This window comes from Taeniopygia guttata, chromosome 11, assembly GCF_048771995.1.
Source record: "Taeniopygia guttata chromosome 11, bTaeGut7.mat, whole genome shotgun sequence".
Lineage (NCBI taxonomy): Eukaryota > Metazoa > Chordata > Aves > Passeriformes > Estrildidae > Taeniopygia > Taeniopygia guttata.
Window position 1 is genome coordinate 18,973,193 of NC_133036.1, and position 25,581 is coordinate 18,998,773.

Here is a 25,581-nt window from a genome sequence, read left to right on the forward strand (position 1 = left end):
GCAGGGACAGGGCAGTGCCTTTGTCTGGGCAGGGAGAGGGCACAAAAAGCTACTCATGAGCTCCTCTTGGGTGTTCTTCTGGAGAATATTTGTGTCAGAAATTCAGCACAAATATGAAGTTTTCATAAAGGAGCTACTTACATAAACCAATTGAATGCTGGAGATAAAAATACCCCCCAAAACTCTTAAAAAATGTAACTACTGTTAAGGTTTATAGGATCACACATTTAATTAAAAGAACTATGAATCTCAGTATATGCACCAATTAAATAACTCAGAAGTTACAGATGATACTGCCTCATAAAAATTATTTTGAAATTAGAAGGCTTACATTAAATTAATCATTTAAATATGACAAACAAAAATCAAATTTTGTAGAATCTGTAATTGGAAAAACAGTTACACAAGAAGAAACATAGTTTTGCTATCTCCCACCCACACACCCAGTACAACTTAATAAATCTACCACAGCAGTATATAATACCTAGAGAGTAAGGGCCAAAATATAGAAAATTATGTTAAAAAGTAATTGGTCTTTATCACCACCAGGATAAAAGGCAATATATAACTTTTTAGAAGTTGTATGAAGCCCACAAAATCTTGTATCCCAGTAGAGGTAATATAAGAAATGCATTTGACTTTAGACCAACCAGGATTTACAGCCCAACATAGGCTGCACAAGCTGAATTATAGATTGCATTACATTTTTTTATATATGGCACTGTAGAAAAGAAACCCCAATAGGTCAAACTGACGTATTAATCACTATAGCTAAAATAAATACTGTGTGTGAATAATATCTACTCATGGGCCACAAAATCGATCAAGGTAGAGAATTCTGGAGACACGTGGAACATTAGAGTCTTCAGTACCTATTAACAGTATCAACTGAAAAGCATTAAAATGCTTGTTAAATATCTGTAATTTCCCCTAATTGCTGCAGACTGGGCAGACATCACACTGAAATACACAATGTACACATCTAGATTGGATCATGGAACAACCAGAGTCAGGAACCAACAGTTGACTCTCACCTGTACTTCAAGACTTTACTCCAGATGCTCTTCATGAGGAATTTTCTAAAATAATGTATTATTGCTTAAGTGATTTGGACACTCAAAGCTGCAAATTAATGATCTGTGGTGGAATCAAATCACCTGTTGTACTGCTTCTTGTCCACAACCAGGAGAAGCCACAGAACATGCCCCAGTACAGCTAAGCTCCTTAAAATAAGGAACAGTTCACACTATTAAAAAGCAACTAATTGAAGATTCAGGTTCATAGTACTTCTTGAAGTAAATAAAATAATTCTTCTTCTGGATTCTCAATGAAGACATAAGACACAATGTCAAATACTCCCAAAGATGCAATTTTAATTTATTTCTTTAGAGAGAGAAAGCCTACCTTCTAATTTTCTTCTGGAAACCCCTCCATACTGGTTCTAAGTTATTTAAGAAATATTTTGCAAAGAATACTTGAAATCTTGATGCATGTTTGCTCTTATTATCACTGGCAAATTATTATTACTTTGACTACCTGCACAGTTGATAAGAACACCAGGGAACAGCAGTTCTTCATTGTTCTGTTACTAAGTAAAAACTAAGTCAACAGCAGCATCAAATTTATCCCATCTCACTGCAGCTACACAACTGAAGGTAAAAACTTTTGCTAGAAGAATTTTGTGGCAATGTAAGTTTTACCAACATGCAACGCACACCTACGGCTGTCAATGGTGTCCAGGGGCAGGAGGCAAGCTTGTGCAGAGTGCACTTTGTTTCCCTTCCCTCCTTCAATTGAGCTTCAAGGTACTGAAACTGAATGCTATTCATAAAAATTACTTACAGAGATGAGAAAAGTAATTTTGGCTTTGCAGACAAGCACTAGGCACATTTTTCAAGCCCATTAGATGCAGCTAATTTTTTGCTTTGTAAAGATGTCACTTAAAGTTGCTTTTTAAAAAATTGTAATAGCATAAAAATGAAAACAGAATAAAAAGAGAAAACTGAGAGATTAACAAAAGCCTGCAAAACAGAGAAATGCAGGTGGCTTCTTTTATGGATTAGGAAAAATGTACCACTGGCCACTGATATGGCCTGGGAAAAAATGCCCTCTGCCAACACCTCCCCTATAGGTAAAGCAGGCTGCAGTGCTGCTGTCTTTTTGATCAAGAGAAGAAATCCCATACCAGTGACTGTTTCCCCTGACAGACTGCTTGTCCTTTTTAATGTTACATGAGAGCACCAGCCTGAACTTCCCTCCCCTCAGAGCTCATACCACTACCACTGATTAGAGATGCTGCTCTGCCTGGGGGTACTCACTTCTTTGGCCAAGGCTGTTTAACCTGTTGTGCTCCTTGTATTCCCTACCTTCTCCTTTGGACACAGAAACTTGGCTTTTTTTTTATGGAACTTTTTGCTCACTCTCCTGGCAGAGCTTCCTCTAAATTGTTCAGTAATTGGTGCATCAATTGGTTCAGCTCTTCTTGAGCCCCTGTCTTTGCAAGAAAATGTCATGCTCAAAAAGACTGGAGAATTATCCCTTTTCTTGATAAAACTATAGCATGGGCCAGCACTATTTTCATGCTGCTATAGCACAGAAATCACTATTTATGACATCTTCTACTTTCTCACACACAGCTGCAGAAAACCTCATAATTCTCCTCATTTGCCTTCCCATACAACACGGCTGTTCTTTGCCCTTTTGTTTGCTGAGATAATTATTAAACCAAGAATATTACAAACAAAATAACACAAGCAAATAAAAATAGGTCTACTGCACTACATCCTTCAGACACCTCATCCACAGGGCAGCTCAAAGCTCATCAGAAAAGTTGGAGGGTGAGGTAGGGTAAGAGTTCCCAAAGTGGTTCAATGGTTCAGAGGTCTGACTTAAGGAATGGGACTCCTAAGCGGCCCATGGTTTCCATACCCATGATTTGTAATAATTTAACTTAGTTTTAGTTAACACTGTGAAATGTCTGTGTGTATATTCAGTCATGCTTGGAAAACTGATCTGTAACTTGTTAGCAAAACTACCCTGTGAAACTGACTCCAGAATCCCACAAACTCATACCAGTTCAAAAGTTATAAAGACTGGAATTTTATGCAAATCATTGTAACTTCACACAGGCCAAAAAAGAGAGATTTTTCTCCAAAGACAGAAGGAGAGGGAGGGGAAAAAACCCAAGTTTGACTTACGAGTCATGGAGATTGTCATGATAATTTTATCACCACAGTCCTCTAGATGGTAAACATTTCCTTAAGTTGTCACTATTTTTTAACTTCTCTGCTTCTCTTTTTGACCATCTCTTGGGTTGCCTGCGTTAAAAAAATCCCAAACTCCACCAGCCTAAGAAATCTTGCCAAGGTCGGGGAGCTGCAGTTCTGCCTGATGCCCTTCCCTCCCTATTGCACCTCCCCTGCAGGAACTGGCTGCCAGCCTGTAACTTGAAGGCAAGCAGTAACCAAGTAACTAATAAATAAGGAGTACACCACTAAAGTAAACAGTACCCCAGCTATAATTAGCTAGAACAGACAAGCTGCTGGTGGTAGATGTCTCTCCGAGTTCCCTCAGGCCCTCTCCAGCCCCCACAGAATCCCTTTAACCAGCATGCTCCTGTTTGACTCCAGGCAAAACAAAAACAAAAACCCCCTTTTTTCTAGTCATTCACTAGACCAGAGTATGTAACAAAAAGAATAAGAAAACGAAGACCCCACTATTAGCTATTTTTACTGTATTATTTCTTTGAAAGCAAAATACTGCCTGTAATATTCAAGCCACATTGGGAAATTTCATAAACCTGCATTTAACACACACTGATTAGTCCCAAAGACTACCATGGTCAAATAAGCACGAGACTTTCCAAAAGCATGTAAAATGACAATTTCTAGAAAGAAAACCCTGGTTTTACTATAGAAAGAAATATAGAAAATAAAGAGTTTTCCTACACCAGCACCAGTTAGGGACTAGCCAAGCCGAGCACATGCAGTGGGAAATGCAGGGAGATTGACAGGAACACAGTGCTCCAATAAAAGCTTATTTCAGGCAATTAATGTTCTACACAAGGCACATTACTGACTTCAAACAAACTCACCACTCTGCTTGAAGTTAAGCATGTGCACATGTCCTTGCAGGTTTGGAGCTCCAACGCTCAACTTCTCATGAATGTGGCCAAACAGGACCCACTTTGCCATCACTCCTACGAAGGAAGGATGTGCAAAGCACACTCTTCCATTATCTGTGAACAATTTTTAACAAAGCTGAAAAGCTCGTTTCAGCTCAAAATTTAAATATTTGAGCTCCACCTTTGAATTTTATTGCTGGTAAATTCCAGCCAAATTCTGAAGGAGGGGTGCAGACATTAGGAGACTGGTCAACACGTGTAGAAGAAGGGTGAGCATTCCTTTCCAAATGAAACATGTATTTGCTCAAAATACTTCTACAGTTTACAACAGATCACAGGGATTAAAATGTATCATGTTCCTTGAACAGCAAAGTTGGTCAAACTAAATCTGCTTGCACCACAAACTGCTTATATTGTGTTGTTTCATGATGACATCACTTATAAAATCGGTAATAGGGACCTGCCTTTAAATTTTATGCACATATATACATATGATATTCACCTATTAAACACTCATGAAAACATTCTGATTTACAGCAAAATCTTGGAAAACTTGGACATGGCAAAAGGAAACCATGAAAGGCCTCTTTTCATTTCTCTTTCTTACACACTAAGCTTGTTTTCAATTGGACTATTGAAAATAATCCAAGAGCAAATTCTGAATTCGATGTTTATCTGCCGGGCTTTTGTTTTGTTTTGTTTTTAATTTAGGAACTGATACTTTTTTACCAACAGACCACATTCAGCTGTCCATACTGCACAGTGCCAAGGCAGAGGGAGGCATGACCATTGCTGCTGTACACCACCCACACCATCACTTGGGATGTGGCTTCATGGGAACAAAAATGCAGCCATACACCAGAACTGTGGCGTTTTGTTGAGTTTCTTCCCCAGGGAAGTTGTGGCACCAGCACTGTGGAGTGTCCTCCTGCCACTCCTCAGCAGGACACGGCCAGGGCGTGGATGCAGCTCCAGGCAGAGCCCTGCTGACCACAGCTGGGAGCGGGCAGTGCCACACTGACCATCCGGCCTTTGGGGGCTTGTCCCACACTGCTTCTGTTGGCTCAGGACTGAAAATGCAGCTGTGGGAGCACCTCCACCTTGTTTTTGTCCCAGGAACACCCATGTGCCACAGCTGAGCCACAGGAAAAGGTCTTGTTTTGGCCTGAGCCAAGGTGGGGAACTTCTTTTGAGCGTAAATCTCCTGCTCTTTTGTGCCCTTTTGCTATGGATACTGTTCTGTTCCTGTGCATTTCCCATCTCGCTGCTGTTTGTTTTCAGTAAATTGCTATCTCACCCATCTGCCTCCATCCCTCTCTCACTAGAAGCAGGGGAAGAGTGGAGTGGAGAAGCTTACTTGGAGCTTCATTCCCACCACAGCTTGGACAAGGTTTGGTTGTGCAGTTGACAGCAGCTAAAGTAACAAGTTCTGTTCAGCACTTCTAGGTAGGCTGTTTAGAAGCTGGCAACCAAATTTCCTTGACATTCAAGACTGTTTGCCCAAAGGCCCAGGGTAAACTAAAAATGTTAAATGACTAACTGTCACTCTCTGTAGGACCGACACATTACTTGACTGCCTATAAAAGAATTGGCTGAAAAAAATCAAAAATTGTGCAACTTAATACGTTTTAAGTTCTTCAGACTTTTTCCAAACCTTAACTTCAGTAAAAAAGATTTTAGACAAAGAGGAAAAAGATTATTCCACAAAATTTACCTGGCACTGAATAGGATTGAAGCAGAAGGAAATTAATCTATTTGATGATTCATCTGACTGCTCTAGGGAAGAATTATTTCAATGGGAAACATTGCCACCTTAAGATACAGGTATGAATCTTTCCATGTACAGGTTGAAAAGTTACACCTTGAAAATTTTCTGGTCAGGTTTTAAAAATTATTTTCGCTAACATCTAAAATTGTCATAGTACCTTGGGCATTACCTTCTAAAATCAATGGGCAAACCCTCTGCTAGACCCTTCCACACCTTCTCTTAGTCTTACCAACTTTACTTAGCCAGAAGAAGGAAAAAATCTGTAGTTAAAAGCATCAGAAAAACAGACTGCAAAATAGATTCTATCCTTCTGCGTCTGGACAGAGACAAGACAACTGAAAATACAGAAAAACTCAACCCAAAACTAACTCCAAAAAGAACCCACAATGCAAACTCATATACCCTCTGTCCCCACACATCCTCATGGTGGTAGCTTTTTGCAAGAAAAACACAGGAAATTCAGTAGAGCTCCATAAGGATTGGCAAATAATGGATGAACTCTTAGCTACTCAGACATCTTTGTGCCAAGTTCTCATTTTCCATGCTAATAAGCTGCACACACTGTATTTACAAGGTATACATAAATAAAAGTATTCTATTTATTATTACCATATTGATAAACTTTTCTTTTTAAAAATGTAGTAATTTTTTTATAACCAAGGAGGACGATTTCTATTTCTATTAAGAAAAAAAAAAAAAAAAAAAAAAGAACAAAACACTATTTAAGTAAGAATGCAGTAGAAATCTTTGAGATGCAGAGAAAGAAATGCTCTCATGGTCTCCTCCTGCATGCTACATTTACATCATGCAGTCAGGTGGCACCAACTTCCATCTCCAAATGAAGTAAAAATCAAATTTGTCTTGGCCAATAAGGAAAAATTATTAATATCATTGAACCTCTGTCAGAATATTTTGTGTTCCATAGATCAAAGGAACGCACACCACATGCAAACCTGTTCTACTAGTAAAAAAGAATGTTTTTCCTGGCACAGAGCCCACTTGCTATTTTCTTGCATTGCTGCCTGGCTTTTTCCTCCTGTGAACTGAGATCCATGCAAAAATGTTCTACTGCCTCCTGACTCGCTGTTTGCATTCCTGCCTGTTTGCAACTGGCACAGAAATGTATTTCTACACATTCACTCCCAGTTACAATTATTAATCATCAATGTAATCACTGCATTATCCAGCATCTTCAATGTCTTCCTAGTTTTACTGATAAGTGTGTAAGAAGCATTAATGTTTATAAGTTTTGTTTTACAAAATAAAACCAGAATTCTAAAAAAGCCCAGTTTGTGTTCATCATGGGCTAAAACACTGCTTGAATTAAATTTTTTAAAAATGAAAACTCATCACTGCAGCAATTAATTTTTAAATTGAAGTCTCATTCATTTAAGAATAAGGGAAAAGGCGAAATTACTAATTAGGATATCATCTATAGAGTGTTTCAAAATAATGCTTTTGAAATAGATATCAACATGTTTATGGTGAGCTATTTTAATATTGATTTAAGTTTGAAAACAGGAAGGAAAACAAAACAAAAATAAAAGAGAAGTTGGAGTCAAACTTGAGATTTTCAAAGATTTATAAGGTAGTATGCATGTAATTCCATTAAAAAAAAAAGTAAGGACAGACTCCTTTCTTCTGTCTCCTTGAAGATTCAAACCCATAAATTTAAGTGATAGTTTTGGGATACCTCAAATTAAATCGTAACTGTCAGCAGAAGTGACATCCTACACCAATACAGGTCTGAGAGAACACTGCATTCTATCATGTCAATGAGACATGGAGCAAAGAGTGCTTGAAAAGGTAATGATACAACAAATCATAAAAATTCCTCCTGTTCTGCTCTTAGTCTAGAGGCTTAAAAAGCAAATTTTAACTTCTTGATCCATAAATGCTTGCAAAAGGTGTTCTGCTCCATTGTATCTCTTCCATATAACTCAAGTTTAACCACTGTAAAGGGCTTTAGATGCCAGTGCTTTCTAAACATATCTTGACCACTTTAAACAAAAAGTAATTTATCAAGAACCAGCCATACAGTAGGATGACCAAGCTGAGGCTTGAGTTGTTGAACAAGTTCTTCCAAGGATCTCTGAAAGTGGATGTCATAAAATAAACTTTAGTTCCAGAAAGGTGAGGGAACAGCCTAAAGATTTGCTCAGAGAACGTCAATGCTGATGATTGGTGTTTCTCACCAAAAAGACGATTCCTTGGTTCTAGTTCTTTTGGGTCTGTCAGGAGCAGTTATGCCTCATATATTGGCTGATTCATGACCTTCTAAAGTGGGTGATATGTACTGAGTAGAAACTTTGGACAGAAGCCAAGGCATAACCCTCCTATAGCAGAGACTTCTGCAGGACACACTACACATCTCTTATGGTTTAAAAGGGCAAGAAAGGAAGGAAACAAAGCCAGGTTTTCCAAGAGACAGCTTATGTCCAACCCCTTCCAAAGAGAAAATTACCTGATGCCTTCTTAATATTATTAAAATATTGACAACGGGTTTGAGGAATAATTGCAGGTATTGCTGAAATGTCCATGGATAACCCAAGCATGAGGTGAGAATGTCAGCTGAAATGAATCACGTTCAGTACTGCACAACCAAAGAGAGACTGCAGTCAAAAATACTTTTTTCCAACTATAGCACATACCCAAGTGCTTCCCACATAATCCTGAATCCATCCTTACATTTCTCTTGGGAATCAGGAGTTACTAAAAGTATAAAGACCTAACAGACAGTAATATTAAGTAACTTTCTCTATGTCTGCCTCTGGTACAACACAAATTTCAGTGTCTTAAACCACAATCTTAATCATGTTTTGTACAAAACCTAAACGTGAAAACAGCTTTAAAATACTCAAATTATACCATCTGAAAGATTAATTTAATTACAAAATGTGGTGCCTCATACCCAAAATACATCTCGCAATCACTTCAGTAATTAGCTTTGCTCTACACAAAACATCTCTGTTGTAACTCTTAGTTTTGGGACTTTCCACATCTGCAAGAACATTATCTTTCTTGACTAATATAATGGCTGGAATATAGTGGATAACATCCAGAGTATCAGATCTCCCTTGAGCACTGGCCCAACATATGGTCTTGCACATTTTGAAAGATGGTGTTTGGGATAGTTTGCTGAATATTCTTAAGATGACTGCTCTGCTGCTGTGTGAGGAAGAGGGCTTTTTCTTATCCCTAAAATGACTGTCTTCAATAAGCAGTGATTCACTGAACTAGCCCTGAAGCTGCCTTTGGAAGCTCAGTATTCAAAAACCATCTGTGCCAGCAAGTACCAGGAGAGGGCTTTCACTTGATATTTAAACAAATTATACCCTCAGATACTTCAAACATATACTCTGTATTTATGTCTTTTGGCATACTAGCCATAGGTCTTGACGAAAAGCCAAATTATTTTATTATTATTATTATTAAATAGAGAAAAATACTTGTATTTAACCTTTACACTTTAATTCCATATTAAGAAATGAGGGACTTGAAAATATGCAAATTCTGCATTCATGCCACCTTAGCAGTACTCAAATATTTAGCTTGTAAAGCTACCTGACCTAGTCTTGTGATGGCTAATCCTTTTTTTAAAGCTCCAACTCTTACAATTACATGAAAATATCTATTTCATAAACAACCAAAAATTTTAATTCTAACTCTTAAAAGCCTTATAATTAAAGAAAAAAATCCACTGAAAATGTTAACTGAATGGATTCAAAATCAATCAAAAAGCAACTAAGGTAAAAAAAAAAGCAACCCAAACCTTATATTTAATCTGACATTAGAGGTGCTTAGGGATGCTAACTGAAGAACTTCAGGGCTTGCTGTCCTGGATGTTGTAACCTGTTTTGTCACCCACTGCTGAGTGTTACAGGACCACAGCACAGATCAGACCTGGGCAGCACTGCTGCTAAGCACATAACATGGGCCAGGATCCTTGCATATCTAACTGGATAATCACATGCTAAATTCCAAAAAACTGTGTCTTTAGAAGATATTTTCCAATAATTTTTGTCTAGTATTACTAAAGAAACAGAAAGCCCCTAAAAAATTCCACAAATGCAGTATTTTCAACTCTGCCAGGCAGAGAAGCTGAATCCTTCCAAAGGTATCTCACTTCTCTTTCCCTCTTCTCCTTCACTCTTGATCTAAAGCACATTATAATAATAAGCAGGCTGAATTCCTGATGAGCTGCTGGCTGCTACAGAGGCAGCTGTGTTTCTAGCAGATCATCTAAAGTATGAGCAGACACAAAAGGTACTAAAAAGGAAGCGAATCAAGTGCAGGTGATCTCACATTTGCTGTCTCTGTCTGGTTATAAGTTCCTTTTCCAGTGGTCCTTTTCCACTGGGCTCTAGGCCAAACTACTTCAACAAGCAAGCAGGAATTATTCACTTTTTACTGTTGTTAAATCAGTCTTCTTCCTGTTTATCAAATGGAGGTGGGTCAGCCCAGGGCACAGGAGCCAGGACAAAAGGAAGGGCAGGAATGCAGGGATTGGGACTGGGACAGTGCCATTAGCCAAGGCCACTCTGGATTCGTGGTCTGAAACCAGTCACTCACTTGGTAGCAGTGTTATTTGGGAACACACAGAGCCCCTGCTCATCCACTGTTGTACAAAATATTGTTCCTATGTTTTGGAAAGGCATTTTTTCATATGATTGCACACGGAAGCAAATAAAAAAAAAAAAAAGAAGTAAAAATAATCTCACTCCAAAACTACTGATTTTCCATGTCCCCAGGTAAAAGTAGTAAAAAATATTAGCTGTACTAGTCCAGGAATGATGGGCCTGGTCTTGATAATTTATAATAATCCTGTCATCCAAAAAAAAAGTCTATTTGGCTATGGCTTGAAAACAAGCAAAGAAGTCCAAATGAGCTTTGGCAATGTGAGACAGAGAACAAAGTTTAAAGAAAATACTCTCAAGCAAAGTGCTGGTAGAAAATACAGTTATTAAAAAAGCTTTTTCACATTTCCAAAAGCTGTAGAAGGAGCTGTTTTTCTCTTGGTAACAAACAGTACTTAAATACAGAAATACTAATCTTTTCCATCAACTTCTTGTCTTAAGTAGAATATCCATCATTACTCCTAAATTAGCCTCCTGATCAGATGCAAAGGGTATTATTAAAAAGATCCAATTTCCAAAAAGAAATTGTTAGTATTTCTGCTAAACCAAGACTGAAAACCAGCACTGCTCTCTGAAAAATGGCCAATACAACTAAGTCAAGTCAACAAGACTTCAGTTAAACAAGAGTTAGTTCAGAAAACAGGAGAAGGAACATGCCAGGGTGGGATGATTTGTAACTGACATCTTTTTGGATCAGTAAACATGCAGGGTCCCAGTTGCAACAAAAGCAGACATGTAAGTCAAAAAAGGTTAATGAGGAGATGAGCAACTTCAATGCAAAACCTGTATTTTGACCAAAAAAAAAAAAAAAAAAAAAAGAAAAAAGGGCAGGCCAAAAAACCTCTGGCCAAATCAGACCTTGCAAGCAGAGATTATCAGTAGAAAGGGCTTTAAGCAGCTTAGAAATTGCTGGGAGAAATCAGAGTGTCAAAGACTGTAGAGGAGGTTGGAATTGGGCTCAGGGGGTGTTGGTACCATAGAACACAGAATCAGAATGATGTTTATAATCTCCAGAAACCCAAAGAGATATCAGACAGTCTTAGACAGAGAATACAAAATTCCAGTACCTTCTTACAGCGAAACATTTTGGAGGAGTTGAGTTTATTTCTGCATAGCAGCCCTAATAAGCTCAGAAGAATACCAGAAAGGGAGTTTCTAGGAGCCAAGCTGTGTGACACAGCTCCTGCAGTACTTTAGGTCCTGTTCCCTACAAAAGACATTGAATAATGCAGATACAGTTTCCAAGACCTTGAAATCAGCTTCCAGCCAGCCATCTCTATGAGCTGGCCAGGATGGTTTGAAGCTAGGAGAAGAGGGATGGGAGCAATTCCATCTGAACTGGCACACAGTTCATGGCTCCAGGAAATCTATGGATCGGCAAAAACTTCAGGGATAGTTTGCCAATGGAACAATAGAGTTGTTCAGCAAAATTTGGGCTAGGAGAGCAGCAAAAGGAAGCAAAAATAACCTTTGGAATTTGCCCCAGATCTTTATTTTTCCTTAAAGCACTGCAGCAAGAGAATAAGGAGCTTCTAGGGAAGCTGTTCAGATATAGAGCTCTGATTAAAATACTTCACTCATTGAAGGTAACCACTATTTTGTCCATCAAGTTATTAATAGTTACAAAAGAATATATTTTTTTTTAAAGGGAACAGACAATAAAAATTAAATTCTGTTCCTCAAGATAAAATAGTCCCTTGGTGAAGTGTTAAAATCTGAAGGGATCCATGTATTATTAGAAGGTTCAAATTATTTTTACATGAGGGAAAGCCAAAGCTATAACCACCCAGTCGAGCTTCTAATAAAAGCATCTTTGGGCCTGTTGCTGTGAGATTTGTTACATGTGCATGTGGAGGAGAACAGAATTCTTAACTGAATTTAAGATAAAGGAGGGAGACTGAAAGGAAGGGAATAACAGGACAACAGAAAACCTGAGAAACTCCCTCAGTCTGAAATAAACGTTACCAGAAACGGGAGCACCTCGTACGTATCTGAAGTCCTAAGTCAATTTTGGAGTGTAAAAAGGATCCACTTCTGTTCCTAGCTCAGCTAATTCCCTAGCATTAATCTTAGCACATGAAAAAAGAAGAGAAGTCAGATAAAAGCTATCCAAAATGGGAAACAAAAAGGCCTTTGGAAATGCCTGGCATTTAGACAGTCAAATGTCTGAGCCAAAACTGTTAGTTTAGCTATTCAAAACAAAATGTTTGCATTTTCCTCAGAACAGGCATGTAATAGGGAGAATTCCTCTGACTCCACTGCGTGGGCAGACTCAGCAGAAGGAAAAGCAGCCCAAGTGTATCTGTACCAAACAATACAGTGCTCTTACAGAGCCACCCACAGCAGAGCACCACAGCACCCTGCTTCTCCACCTAGCTTAATATAGATCAGGCTTTCGACAATTTTGCATTTATTGTGTAGCACAGCTACTTCTCCACATACAATATCAGGAGAATCACGCTAATGAATCTGATCCTATTTCTAGAGAACAGTATTCTTCTGGAAATTACAATTTAGCATGATTCTAAACTCATCTTTGCAGTTGTGGGGGACACCTTGACATTTTAGAAGATGTTTGGACACATATTTATCACAAACTCACACTGGTATTACTACAATCTATTGGTTCAAACTGTAAGCAAGACTACAGTTATGTTTTTTCAGATACGTCTTCATTTCCTACTCTTTTTAGGTTTTTTCAGATTATGCAGAGGAGAAAACAAATATGAAGGCAGTGAACAGTTTAAGACCTACACATTCAACTATTTAAAAAACATTCTTCACTGATCTGCTGAAAATTCACACTTGAAAATACAACTACAAGGAGATGGCGTTGTAAGATTGCCGTGCTGATGTGCATTTCCAAATGACACACCTCCCTGCAGCAGAGCTCCAGCTGTTCCTGGGAGGTGCTGCAGGAGGGCTTTCCCTGCTCTGGGTGCACACTTACCTCTCCTCCCATGGTGAGCAGGCCAGGAGCATCCAGCTTCCGCTTCTTGCGGGGGCCGATGGCCGCCAGGGCTGTCAGGTTGGCATCCCTCTGCCTCATCTGGGCCAGCTCCTGCTGCTGCATCTGCACACAGGGAAAGAACCCTCTTTAGTTTTTATTCTGTTGCCTTAGCAAAAAGTTATCTTCAGACCTGCAAGTATCAGACAGAAGTCACATGCGAGCAATCCCCAAGAGCATTTTACTGCTCCCAGCACTATTTTAGCAGCCTGGCCATAGAGCAATAATGAAGATACTGAAGTTCTTGTGACTTTTCACAAGATTTCTGCTGCCAAGTATTTCACCTGTTTTCAAAAACACCATCCTTTTCATTAAAAACTGCCTTAGCAAGTACTATATACTAACTACACATATCCAGTTTAAGATTGATATGAAGAATGTAAATACCAACTCAAATCTTTAAATTTCCATTTTTGATCTTATATTTATATTGAATATTTATTTTGAGTTTCAAACATACTTGATGTTTTCTTAAAACTATATAAATTAATAGGATATCTCTATCTAAATGCTAGCCAAAGGTAATGCTGACACAAAACCTTTACAAACTGAATTTACAAGTGTTTTCTGGGCTTACGTTTTAGGTAAGAATACATTTGACTAGTTTGAAGCAGCTGCCAGCTGCATTATGTAACAATATAGCACATCACAGAAAATAGGAGAAAATTCTCAGGCCAACAGAGAGGCAAGATTGCATATTCACTATAAACTGGATAATTCTTTCAGAGTGTTAACGGTAAGTGTCATACTCCCAGGAACACTAACAAATATTCTGATCAATACCACACAAGAATAATTGATTAGGCAACACAGCATATTATCTTAATTAGATAAAAGCATTCATAGCTCTTAGCAATGATTCCTATTAAATCTCAAAACTTAGGTTAGCAAAATCTATCAATAAACTGAGAGGTGTTTGCTTCCTAGTCCCACTGATGTTATTCTTGTTCCCACTTCAGCACCAGTGCACAGAACAACACCTCAAGAAATTCAGTGGTGGTAATAAAAGCATTGAATGATACAGGCAAAATTCCTTATTAAAATGAAACTGAACTGACAAGCAGAGATAGAAGTGTCTCAGCCATTACCTACACATGATCTGCACATAAAAGCAGGGCCTGAACTATCTCAACCAATGCTAAAAGGAAATGAGGTTTAAGCAAAAATGTGCCAGTGTGGAATGTCTTTTCTCCATCCATCTCTGTCCAGAAAAAGCAGATCCACCTCATGCCTCTTCTTCAGTGCAGTTCTCAGATTAATTCGTTCAGCAGCCAACACACTTGTGCCTGAGCAGCTCTGGTCACAGGCTGGCCAGGGAGTGTTCCAGGCTCCAGCACAGCCCAGGGCCAGGGGAGGGCTGGCAGGTGACCCAGAGAGCCCTGGAGGCAGCACCAAGGAGCTGGAGCCAGCGAGGGGCACCAGGGCCCAGAGCAGCAGTGCCCAGCGCAGAGGGGCAGGCACTGCCCTGGTCCTGCTGCCCACCCTGCTGCTGGTACAGGCCGGGTGCCATTGGCCTCTTGCCCCCTGGGCAGCCCTGGGCTCAGGCTCAGCCACTGCCAACCACCATGGGCACTTTTCCCACCTTTGTCCATGATGTGGGCACTGGGACCAAGCACAGCCTCAGCATCCTGACAGCACTGAGCTGGAACTGGGAATGCTCAGCCTGGAGAACAGAAAGCCCAGAAAGACCTCACTGGGGCTTTTCAGTGCCTAAAGGGAGCTGACAAGAAAGGCAGAGAGGGACTTTGGACAAGGGCCTGGAGCGACAGGACATGAGAAAATGGCCTCACACTGAAAGAGTGTGGATTTGGATTAGATAGAAGGAAAAAATCCTCCTTGGGAGGTGCTGAGTTCCAGGCACAGGCTGCCCAGAGAAGCTGTGGCTGCCCCATCCCTGGCAGTGTCCAAGGCTGGACAGGGCTCAGAGCAACCTAAGGCAGCAAAGAGTGTCTTTGTTCATGGCAAGGGGTGCACAAGATGAACTCGAAGACCCCTTCCAAACCAAACCATTCTGTATTTTCATATTCTTCAGAAAATTGAATTCAGTCATTTAGAGTTTGAAACCCCATTTTTCACACTTTTATGCTACATATTTATTATCATAACTTCAGTATAACATTACCTAAAAATACATATCTCATCCACACGGTAAAAGAATTTCCTAAATACAAAAAAGAAATGTAGATAAATATCTAAATAATAGTGCAAAGGTCTATACATATTTCTCTTTGCCAACTCGTATTAGGTTTTTAGCTCAAATATCTTTGGCTCTGTTCCAGATTAAATGCCAGTTAGACAGAGCTGCCCGCTTACCCTTTCAAGGTAGATAGCAACAGTGGTGAGCTCTAATCATTTACAAAGGTCATGATCGGAAGCTAGCCCGTGAGCAGTCATTTAAAATTCGATTGATCCCTATTTGTAGTCAGGGAAAGAAAATGGACATTTCAGCTGTATTGTAATTATGAGGCTTCAAGGCAACTGTAAATAGATGTGCAAATCTAGATACTGGCAAATACCTTAGAGAAGAAATTATTACTATAGTATAACATATATCCAGGAAAGGTTGAAGATAAAACTGCATATAAAAAAAGATCAATCATCTTTTTGCTAATTTGCCTTGCTTGCCAGCCCACAAGGGTTATCACAATTATCAGAAGTCTGATGAATATTTAAGCAAGGGCCAACTGGCTTAGAGTGATCTCAGACGAAGTTGTCAAGCTTTGCAGAATAAGAAATTTTGCACTGGAGTAAGTATTCGTTTCCTGGGAGGTGCAGGTCAGAAATACAGTCTGATAGGTAACTGGTATTATGCAAAGGTTATATGAATATTGTATCAGTATCTCACCCAAAGTCACCATTTTCAAACCCACAGGAAGCTAATACTTACTTGGCTCTCTGTACTGCCTGTACTGCACTACACCCTGGCTGTTTCCACGTGGAATATCAGCACACAGTGCCTCTTCTTGAGATTTTTGCACATGTAAATTGTAAAGTAAAATCTGACACTCCTCTAAATTTCCCATAGTGGAATAAATCTTGCCGTCACTTTGAAACCTGCAAACTGGTTTTACCAATAAACTATGGAATAGCTTCAAGAATCTGCAGGAAGCTTTGTACTCATCTCTTCCTCAAGTTGTTTGTCCTTTCTTTTTTGATCAGTGATAAAATCTAAAGATGGTTCTTGATATCATATACTAATCTTGACAAATGCACAAGATTTTCCACTACCATAATTCATCCCCTGACAGGACACCTGGCTCAACAGACAGAGCCAAAGGAGCTGAGCTCTGTTCTACCCACACTGGGTGAACTCTGCTAAGACTTCATTCTTCACTTCTCTGTGTCTCTCACGCCACATCACCCAGCTTGCCCATGTCTGCTATAGGCTCTCCAGATGAGGATCCTCCTCCACTGCGTGCCTCACTTATCATCAAGCCCCAGTGGGCTGAACAGTCATTCCTGTAATACAAATAAGGAATATGCTGCCAGGTACAAAAGATCCAGACAGAAACACAACACAGTTTCTGATACTGGTTTAACAGCACACGCCATGGTAAACTACAGCAGGAAAGAATAACCTTATGTAACCTTAATGAATACTGATCAAAAAATTTCTAATACATCAAACACAATCAGTGAGATCACAGTATCCTGATATTTTATAACATAGCAGCTGAAGTGCTGAAAATACTTGATAAATACTGTATTGCACAAATTCTCAACATTCTTATAAATTATCGCTGGTGGTATTTCAGGTTTTCTTTAAAGCTCACCTCACCTGAAAGCAGAGAATCATAAAATTACATTTAAAAATAATCAGAAGAGTTCTGGTTCTGATACTGATTCCCAGCAGAGGCTTTCAGACTTTTATCTTTTTTCCTAGTCACATACTTCTGGTTTTTTTCATAGCCTACATCAGATTACCTGCACCAGTCTCTTTCCTACCTATCATGTGCCTTTTCATGAAAAATATCCCTAATTGGAAGCTCTGTTTAAAATTATTTTTTACAAAAGTGATATCTTGGCTTTGGTTCAGAAGAGGGGACACTGCACCTTGTCTACCAGAGGCCAAATGCACACCCTGGCCTGTGGAAGCTCTTCTCCCCAGTGCGCTCTGGAATGACATTCTCTGTGCCAAGTGGAAATGACTTTGCAACCAGTTTTGCCTACCTGGTTCCACTGTAACCACCCTCTGAATTCTCAGCACTAAGAATAACATGAATTGAATGTCACCATCTTCGGTGTTCTGAAATTACTCTTAGAAGTACCTGTAATATTAAAGCTACTTAAGCTTCTTACGTTACATGATCAATTATATTTTAAAGTTAGCAAAGCAGCCTGTTACCACAATACAGGTTTCTAAATAAGCCAGTTACTAATTACTGGATATTTAAACAAATGAAGCACCTGTTACTGTCTGTACATCCTGATAAAATAATTTCCTGTTACTTAACATGATTTACCAGAAATGAATCTAACTCACTACATAACCAACAAGATGCAATTGTTTGATAGATGCATTAATTCACACTCTTATTTTCATATTGGGCTCCTGATGCAAAATTTTTCTTTAACTTACCTTTATCACAAATAATATGGATATACTTATCAATAGCATATTAAATTTTCTGCCCTCTGGGAAGAAAGCAATGCTTCAAATTCAGAACCACACTCATGAAAAACAATTAACTTTTTTGAAAGTAAAAATATTTACCTAAAACACAGACAAATATTCCAATATATTATACAAGATAAATGCTTACAAATTAGATACTGTTCCTTACTCCTTATCAAATCCAAATGTATTTTTAGCATGCCATTTACTTACTGGGAGGTCTCTCATTTGATGAAAACTATACCATAGGAACAAAGCATTATTTTGAACAATGATATTTTCTTGTGATGGTGGCACAGCATCAAAACCACAGAAAGAACACTACTTCACCACTTTCATAAAGTGCAGCTAACCACAGAAGTTCTAGAATTTTAGTTTGTTTTCTGTAGATCATTATTTGTTATGATACATTTAGGTATTTAAGAAAGAAGTGCCACAAGCCATATGCCACAAGGAAGACAGCCATATGTCTATGTGAAGTATCAACATTAGATCTTAAAAGCTAGGTTTAGTAATTTCCAAAAGCCAAGAATGTACTTATTTGTCAGGCAAACAGAAGTGAACTTCAGTTCAAGTCTAAAGCAGATAAAATATGTAGATAAATATGGGTAGGAGCTGTTGGTACTAAGGTCTAAGAGCAATTTCCTTCCATATGATCAGAAAGTAAAGGGACAGCTGGAACTCTTAAAAATTCTAGTCTACATATAAATACCTTGAAAAATTAAAGGGAGAAGAGGGAGTAGAATCACATGAGAGAGAGAAAGGTCAAGGAGGTGTTTCTGTGCCTACAGGCAGAAATCAGGGATGTTTTTTGGCCTAGAAGGAAAATAACCCAGTGACAGAGACACAGAGATGATTGTGAAGATAAAGAAGAAGAAAGAGCTTAAGGAAGTAGTCATGTATGTTTAAACACTGCCAATACAGGATTTGATAAGGGAATAGAAGCCAAGTTGTAAAGTAAGTTTCTGTAGTCACAGACCCAACTCAGCCCACTAGGATCTACATTTTATCTACTTACAGTTCCCAACCTAGTTCAGAAATACCACCTAAGAAGAAATGAGAGGAGGCTCCCAGCACCACAGAAGCTGTAAATATCAACAGCATTCATGGGCAAGGACAGGCAGCAATGAACCCTGAGCAGGAGCCTGGCAACAGAGGGTGCTAAATGGCAGAAATGTTTGATGAAAGCAAGATCATATAAACAATGATTTAAGCATTGATTTCTAGCCAATAGGCATCGATGGAAATCCCTCCTAATTCTGTTTGCGATGGATGGCTTAATTCCTGATAACAGGGTCATATGCTGAGCAAAACTTGTCTTAATTGATGGTTCTGTAACATGTATCTATCAGTCTCGGACAGTGATTACACCCCCTGGAAAAACATCTTTTCTGCTGAGGAGTGCCTGAAATGCAGAACCATTACACATGTCCTAAGATGCCCACAACAGAAGGTGCAATTAAAAATGAAACTCATTAAAAATGCTGGCAGGAAGCTCAAGAAGGCCAGGACAATGATGAAGAAGGATGGGTGCCTCAGTGAGTTTCAGGGGGCCCTGCAAAGCAGCTCGTGTGTGCAGCAGCCCTGTGCTGTCCCCCAGCCCTGCTCCAGCTCTGAAATCTCTCAGGGTCAGCACAGCTCCAGTGCCTGGTAAGGAACTGCTCCCAGAACTGAAGTGCTGCAAAAATACCACACCAGAGAGGTTTCACCTGTGTAATAGCAGGTCATGCACCAAACACATTCTGTGAGACTTTTAAACATTCACAGCTCTGACAAATGGTATCTAGCTTTTTTTTCAGCACAAAGCTGGATGCTGCTTGTTCACAAGTGTTCTCCCACAAGTCAGTAAAAGCTCCAGCTGTCACCTGCAATGGCTGCACATCCATCTGAACTAGATCAAGATAGTTCTTCACTGTGAAAGGGGTTTGTCTGTTGGGTTTTGGTGAGGGGAGTTTCTTCCTTTTTCTTACCCACACAACCGTTTCTTTAACAACGGCTGAAAATTATTGCATAGCATTAGGGAAAAAATCACCCTGGGCAAAGACCAAGCTGGGAATGTTTCAGCCTCAAGATGACTGTTTCTCAAAATAATGAGCATCTGAACACAGTTCTGGAATCTTAACTGGAGTACTTTAGACCAAGCATCTTTCCTACAACAGATATTCCTGTTTATTACATCTAATTTCATTATGTTTTACAAGTTTACTCAAATATTCCATTTAAATATGCCCTATTACTTTCAAGACAATGTGTCAAACTTTGATACAGAAAATGCCAGGTGAATCCTGCCTGACATTTTTATTTTTCCCTGAAATAAAAAGCCTTAAAATTGTAATTTTCCCCACTCTTGCACATTACACAGTTAAATGGGATTTTTAAGACAGTCATCCTTATATCTACAATTTTATCCCCTTACTACTCAAGACTACATACTGTCTGAACTGATATATATGTATATAAATAGTCACAGGTTTAATTTTCTTGCGAGTATCCTTAACAGCTGACTCATAATTTATAAAAAATCAAAAGCATGAAGAATTTGAGATTTGATTTTAAACTCTTGCAATTTTTTAGCATACTAGGTTACATTTTTTGATTTTCCAAATACAATACACTATTATTTAATTATTTATTAACTCAAACACATTTATTTCTGCAACAGTCCAACTATTTCTTAAGCTACATATTCCTATCTAGAGTAACACAGAGTATAGTAAATACTTAAGGAAAATATCCCTCAAACACCCCTGAAAGAGTTCTACAACAAAGGATTTTTTTGTCCTTCCAGTAACTTTAATCACTATATTCCTTCACTCCTCAGAATCTGTTGTTTGAGCTCCAGTACAATTTCTCTGGTTTTGGTTATACTATTCCTGAAACAATTTCTCTCCAGTAGCACCAGTTCCAGGCTGGTAGGAAGGCAGAGGAGCTATGCTAAGCTGGAGACACATCTCTTTTAAACCTTCATATTTTTTAGATCCTGTAATAGCGTGTGGCAGATTTGGCAAGCCAAATCTCAGCAGAGCCCATTTGAGCAAAGGGTTTCTGAGGCACAGACAACTGGGCAGGATCAGCACTACTAGAGCTGGCAAGTTATCAGTGTCAGTAACTTACCTGTAGTGAGATCAGGAAAAAACTCTGAAAAATATCCCCTAAGACCTGTTCTTTTATTATCAGTCTTCATTTTATTTTGGAGCAAGGCAACTATGAACAATCACCAATCTTCTCAAGCTGTTCTCCAAAGGACACAGACAGCATCAGTATGGGTGAGAAGAGCTCAAGTCAAGCTCACTCAGGGGCTCCTCAGCTCAGGAGCACCCAGAGGAACATCCTATCCTCACTCCCAGGGCCTGCAGAGAAAGGTGGGATAAGGTATTTTCCCAGGCCCTTTGCTCATCTAAGTGGGGGTTTACTATACTCCCCAGATTTTTAGGATCTTCTCCTTTCCCCCTGAAGTAAGACACTGTGTGAGGACACAAACTGATGTTTGAATCAAGATCAGAGAATGTAAAACACAGTGCAAGCCTGTGTGGAGCTCAGTCATGTCTAGAGTTCCAGACTGAAGTAATAAGAGCAGGAAACCTGTTGAGCTGTGCTTTGGGCCAACTGATAGGAACACTGGCATATGGGAGGATACTCAACAAAGAGTGTGCTTTTTTAAAATCATGCACTGGAAAATAAGAGTGCAAGCAGCAACTCCCAAAGGCTGTGCTGCCCACTGTAACACAGAGCTCAGTGCTGGACTAGAATGTGAACCAACTGCTCTGCTTTTCACAAGGCAGGTATCCAGTAAACCTCTCAGAAAATACCCTTCAAAAATCTTCCATCGTGTCTGAGCAATACAACAGCTATGTGGATGGTGAGAACTCTCCATGGCCGCTGCAACTTTGTGTTAGTGCAAGGGGAGTCTGATCAGGAATTTCATCTGCACCATCTTCTCTGTGCTTCAGGAGTTTCAAGCAGAGCACGGCCTTTTGTTACCTTTATTTCTGTTCATCTCTGGCATAACTTGAAATCTGAATTAATTAAAAAACAGTACACCAGAACTGCACCGAGACGATGGAGGAAGTTCTTGGCTGGTCTATCAATGAAGGCAGCTGAAGACTGAGGCACACAGAATGTCACATCTTCCTGGAAGTGAAGAGTGATGGTATTTCATACCATAAAATCTCCTATCAGCCTAAAGCATTTTCCCTGTTTTTTCCCAAATAAGTATTTCTGGTTTTTGGTAAAATTTCTCTGGCTATATTTTGTTAGCACAAAACTTCAGAATAGCAGAAATTTTAAGTGCATTTAAAATAGCAGTTAATCAGAAATTCTAGTAAGAGGCTTTATTAACTAGATTATTCCAAAAGAAAATGCCCAGATTTTGATACCAGTCCTCTAGCATTCTTATGGGAAATCTGCATCTTGAAACTGCCAGCCTCATTTGAGGAAATGAGGCGAATGTAGCAATCTACTAAAAATCATTTGGCTGTAATAAGTAATTTTAATCAAATAGTTAGAGAGAATGGCGTTGGAGTTAATGTCTGAAGTGTCATAAACAGATGGGAAATGTGCAGTGTAGTGACTGGTTGTGCACTTTTAACGCAATTTCCTCTTCTGCAGTCTGGATTGTGGTTTGATCAAGTCTAAGTGACATGACAAAAACAAATTTAATTTATTCTGAAACTATATTCAACTAAAGAATACACAATACAGCTAGCATGGTACTCTGCTGGAAAGTGAGGTTTGAGGCACAGTAAAACACCGGGAACAAAAATAGCCACACGCCCACCACCTTCTTCCCCTTGAAAGTTGTGGGGGTGGTGCTGGGGGTTCACTTGCAAAATGGAAGTTCCACTGGGGATGCAAAACAAGCTTGAATTTAAATAATCTACATATTTCCTATTTTAGATTGAACTATAGCAAAATCGCTACTGCTCATTTGTGCTGCAGATCAAGGGAACAACGCACCACAGTGTGGGGACAAAATATTTCAAGCAATTTCTCAGACACTGACAAGCAGTAAATTAGGGAATCTTGTAAGTACAATACAGTAGTCATCCCCTTCTATTGATCACATATAATTTACATCTTACAAAGATGTGAATTCTTGCATTCTCACTCCACAAGGAAAATCTCAATGATTTATTCATTTCAAATAAAAAATAGAAGGTAGATGAGAAGAATTACTTCACAGGCTGTAGCTTTCTCAGGGCACTAGTGCTAGGCTCTTCTTTCGCACTGCCCGAAGGGCCTTTGTGTGCAAGTCCCTCTAATTAACAAGGTGAATCATGCAGCAGTTCCCTAATTAGTGAACATGACAAGCCAATGGAAACAAGCAGACAGACCTGGTGCACAGCTATGGTCAACAAAAGGCACAGCAACACACCATTAAAAAATGCCTATTTCATGTAAATAGCAAGAGAACTAGCATAATACTTAATTTTCCTTTTCATGTTTTATGCTTATTCCTCATTTATTGCAGATATAAATAACGACACAATAAATCAAGGTTTCCAACTGCAAGTCATACCACCTCTCCAAAATCAAAGACTACTTATCCTACGTGAATAAGCATCTGCTCAAGGGGCATTATTTGTTTTCTCTCTTGTTTTTCTGCTTTAAAGAACTGCAGTTACATTATACGCTTAGGACTTTAGGAATCCATTAATTAATTCTATTCAAATTTATTTTTTCTTGAAATCCTTTTTCACCAATAGATGAGAGGAGTGCAATAGTTGCACTATTATTGCAGTATAAAAATGCTTACATTCCCCAACCTGTCATAATTTCTACCTTTTGTATGAGAATAAATAAATAATATAAGTGAATAATCAAAGAATCGGATTTGCATTAGAAAGGAAATGAGATGATCTAAAATGTACCTCCTTACCTTCCTCTTTCCAAGTAAAATATTTTTACTCTTTCACTCTTCCTTCTGCTTTTCCTAAAAACACTCATCCTATCTCCAAAACAACAGAAAGGGGTTAATTAATTTTTAACTTATTGCATATTGAACCTTTGATTTAGACTTTTAAAATCCTTCAACATATTACAAGTCTAAAATGTGTGTCACCACCAGCAAAATATAATTCTTCACATAAAAACTCCACTACATTTTTTGCTCTCTCTTTCTTGGCATATTATCATAAGTAAGGAGAACTATAGATCATATCCCCATTACAGGCTCCTCTTTCTCACAGTCTTGGGGGGAAAAAAAATTCTCACTTTCCTCTTTGAATTGTAAGGGCAGAAAGGTAAATCTTGCTTATGTTGTAAAACTGATGTTCAAAATACTAATGTCTAAAAAACCCACATTTTTCTGACCAGTCCAGTTTTAAAAAGATGAGAATTAAAATACTGTCCCCTAAGACATAATTGTTCTACATGCCCTTAAAGGTTGTTTTTTGGCTAGAAATTTGAAGAATATGTAATGATGTTACATTACAGAACTGGTCAGCTGTTTCAAAGCGATTTTAAATGCACAATAAACTCTCTCAGGGATGACAAGGAGAACGCTGGAATCACTATTTGCTGTGCTCATTTTCCCCTTCTTCTTTGGGTGCACTTCCCAACTTGTCTCGGATCTGTTATAACAGATCCCACCCAGCATGACCCTGCCTAGGACAGCTCCAAACCCAGGCTGGAAGTATCCTCTTTTAACATCAAGGCACAATGGATAATCTGCTAACAAGTGAGCTCTGCTATGCCATATGCAGGCAGGAAGGGCTCAGCAAACAACCTGTCACAAACACTTACTGTTGCACAGAGCACTGAGCGGAGCCAGGGCTCTGCACGGCGCTGCTCACCCCTGCACACGCAGCCCGAGCACAGCCCTGCGCTGAGATCCCTGCAGCTGCAACAAGGCAAGGGCATGGCAAACACACCACACAGGCACACCCACAAATCACCCAAAATCACAACGTTTGGTTGGTTGAGACTGATTTTCAAATAAATCGCATACACGTACGCAGGTTATTTTATATATACAATTGCAAAAGTATTTCGCATTTAAGCAAAAATGTTAGGTGCAGCTGATAACAATAAATCCTATTTGTCTAAAGGAGTTGTTATGATATGAGATTCTATCTAACACCAGAGGGACAAATTCTGTTTGTTTTGAATATTGCTACTCATGTCAATAGAGTTGTTCCATAGTTACAGTGGTGTGGCAGAAGAATTAAATTATAACATTTAAATGTAAGGGACGCACATTTAAGAAGTGACAGGAGCAAAAATGCACTCAGAGGTGCATTTTATTTGACAGGGCAAAAATAAAATTCTCCAACACAAAACAGTCAGATCATTCTCATATTTTCTACATAGCCTACCACATGTCCTCAGCATTCCTGAATGTCCTCAGCATGCCTTAGCTAAGGCACACATTTCCTTACCCATTGGATTTAGGATGTTTGTTTTTCAAATTTCAGTACTTCCCAGAAATTA

The 25,581-nt window shown here is 39.0% G+C and overlaps 1 protein-coding gene across 3 annotated transcripts in view; it reads right to left on the minus strand.

Moving 5' to 3' along the window:
* Nucleotides 1-25,581, minus strand: part of LOC101233672 (transcription initiation factor TFIID subunit 4) — a 146,747-nt gene that overhangs the window by 33,106 nt on the left and 88,060 nt on the right. For all 3 annotated transcript variants that reach the window (XM_072934517.1, XM_072934518.1, XM_072934516.1), the window contains exon 14: nt 13,479-13,601. In XM_072934517.1, the coding sequence (XP_072790618.1) occupies nt 13,479-13,601 (123 nt within the window). The remainder of the gene's footprint in view (nt 1-13,478; nt 13,602-25,581) is intronic.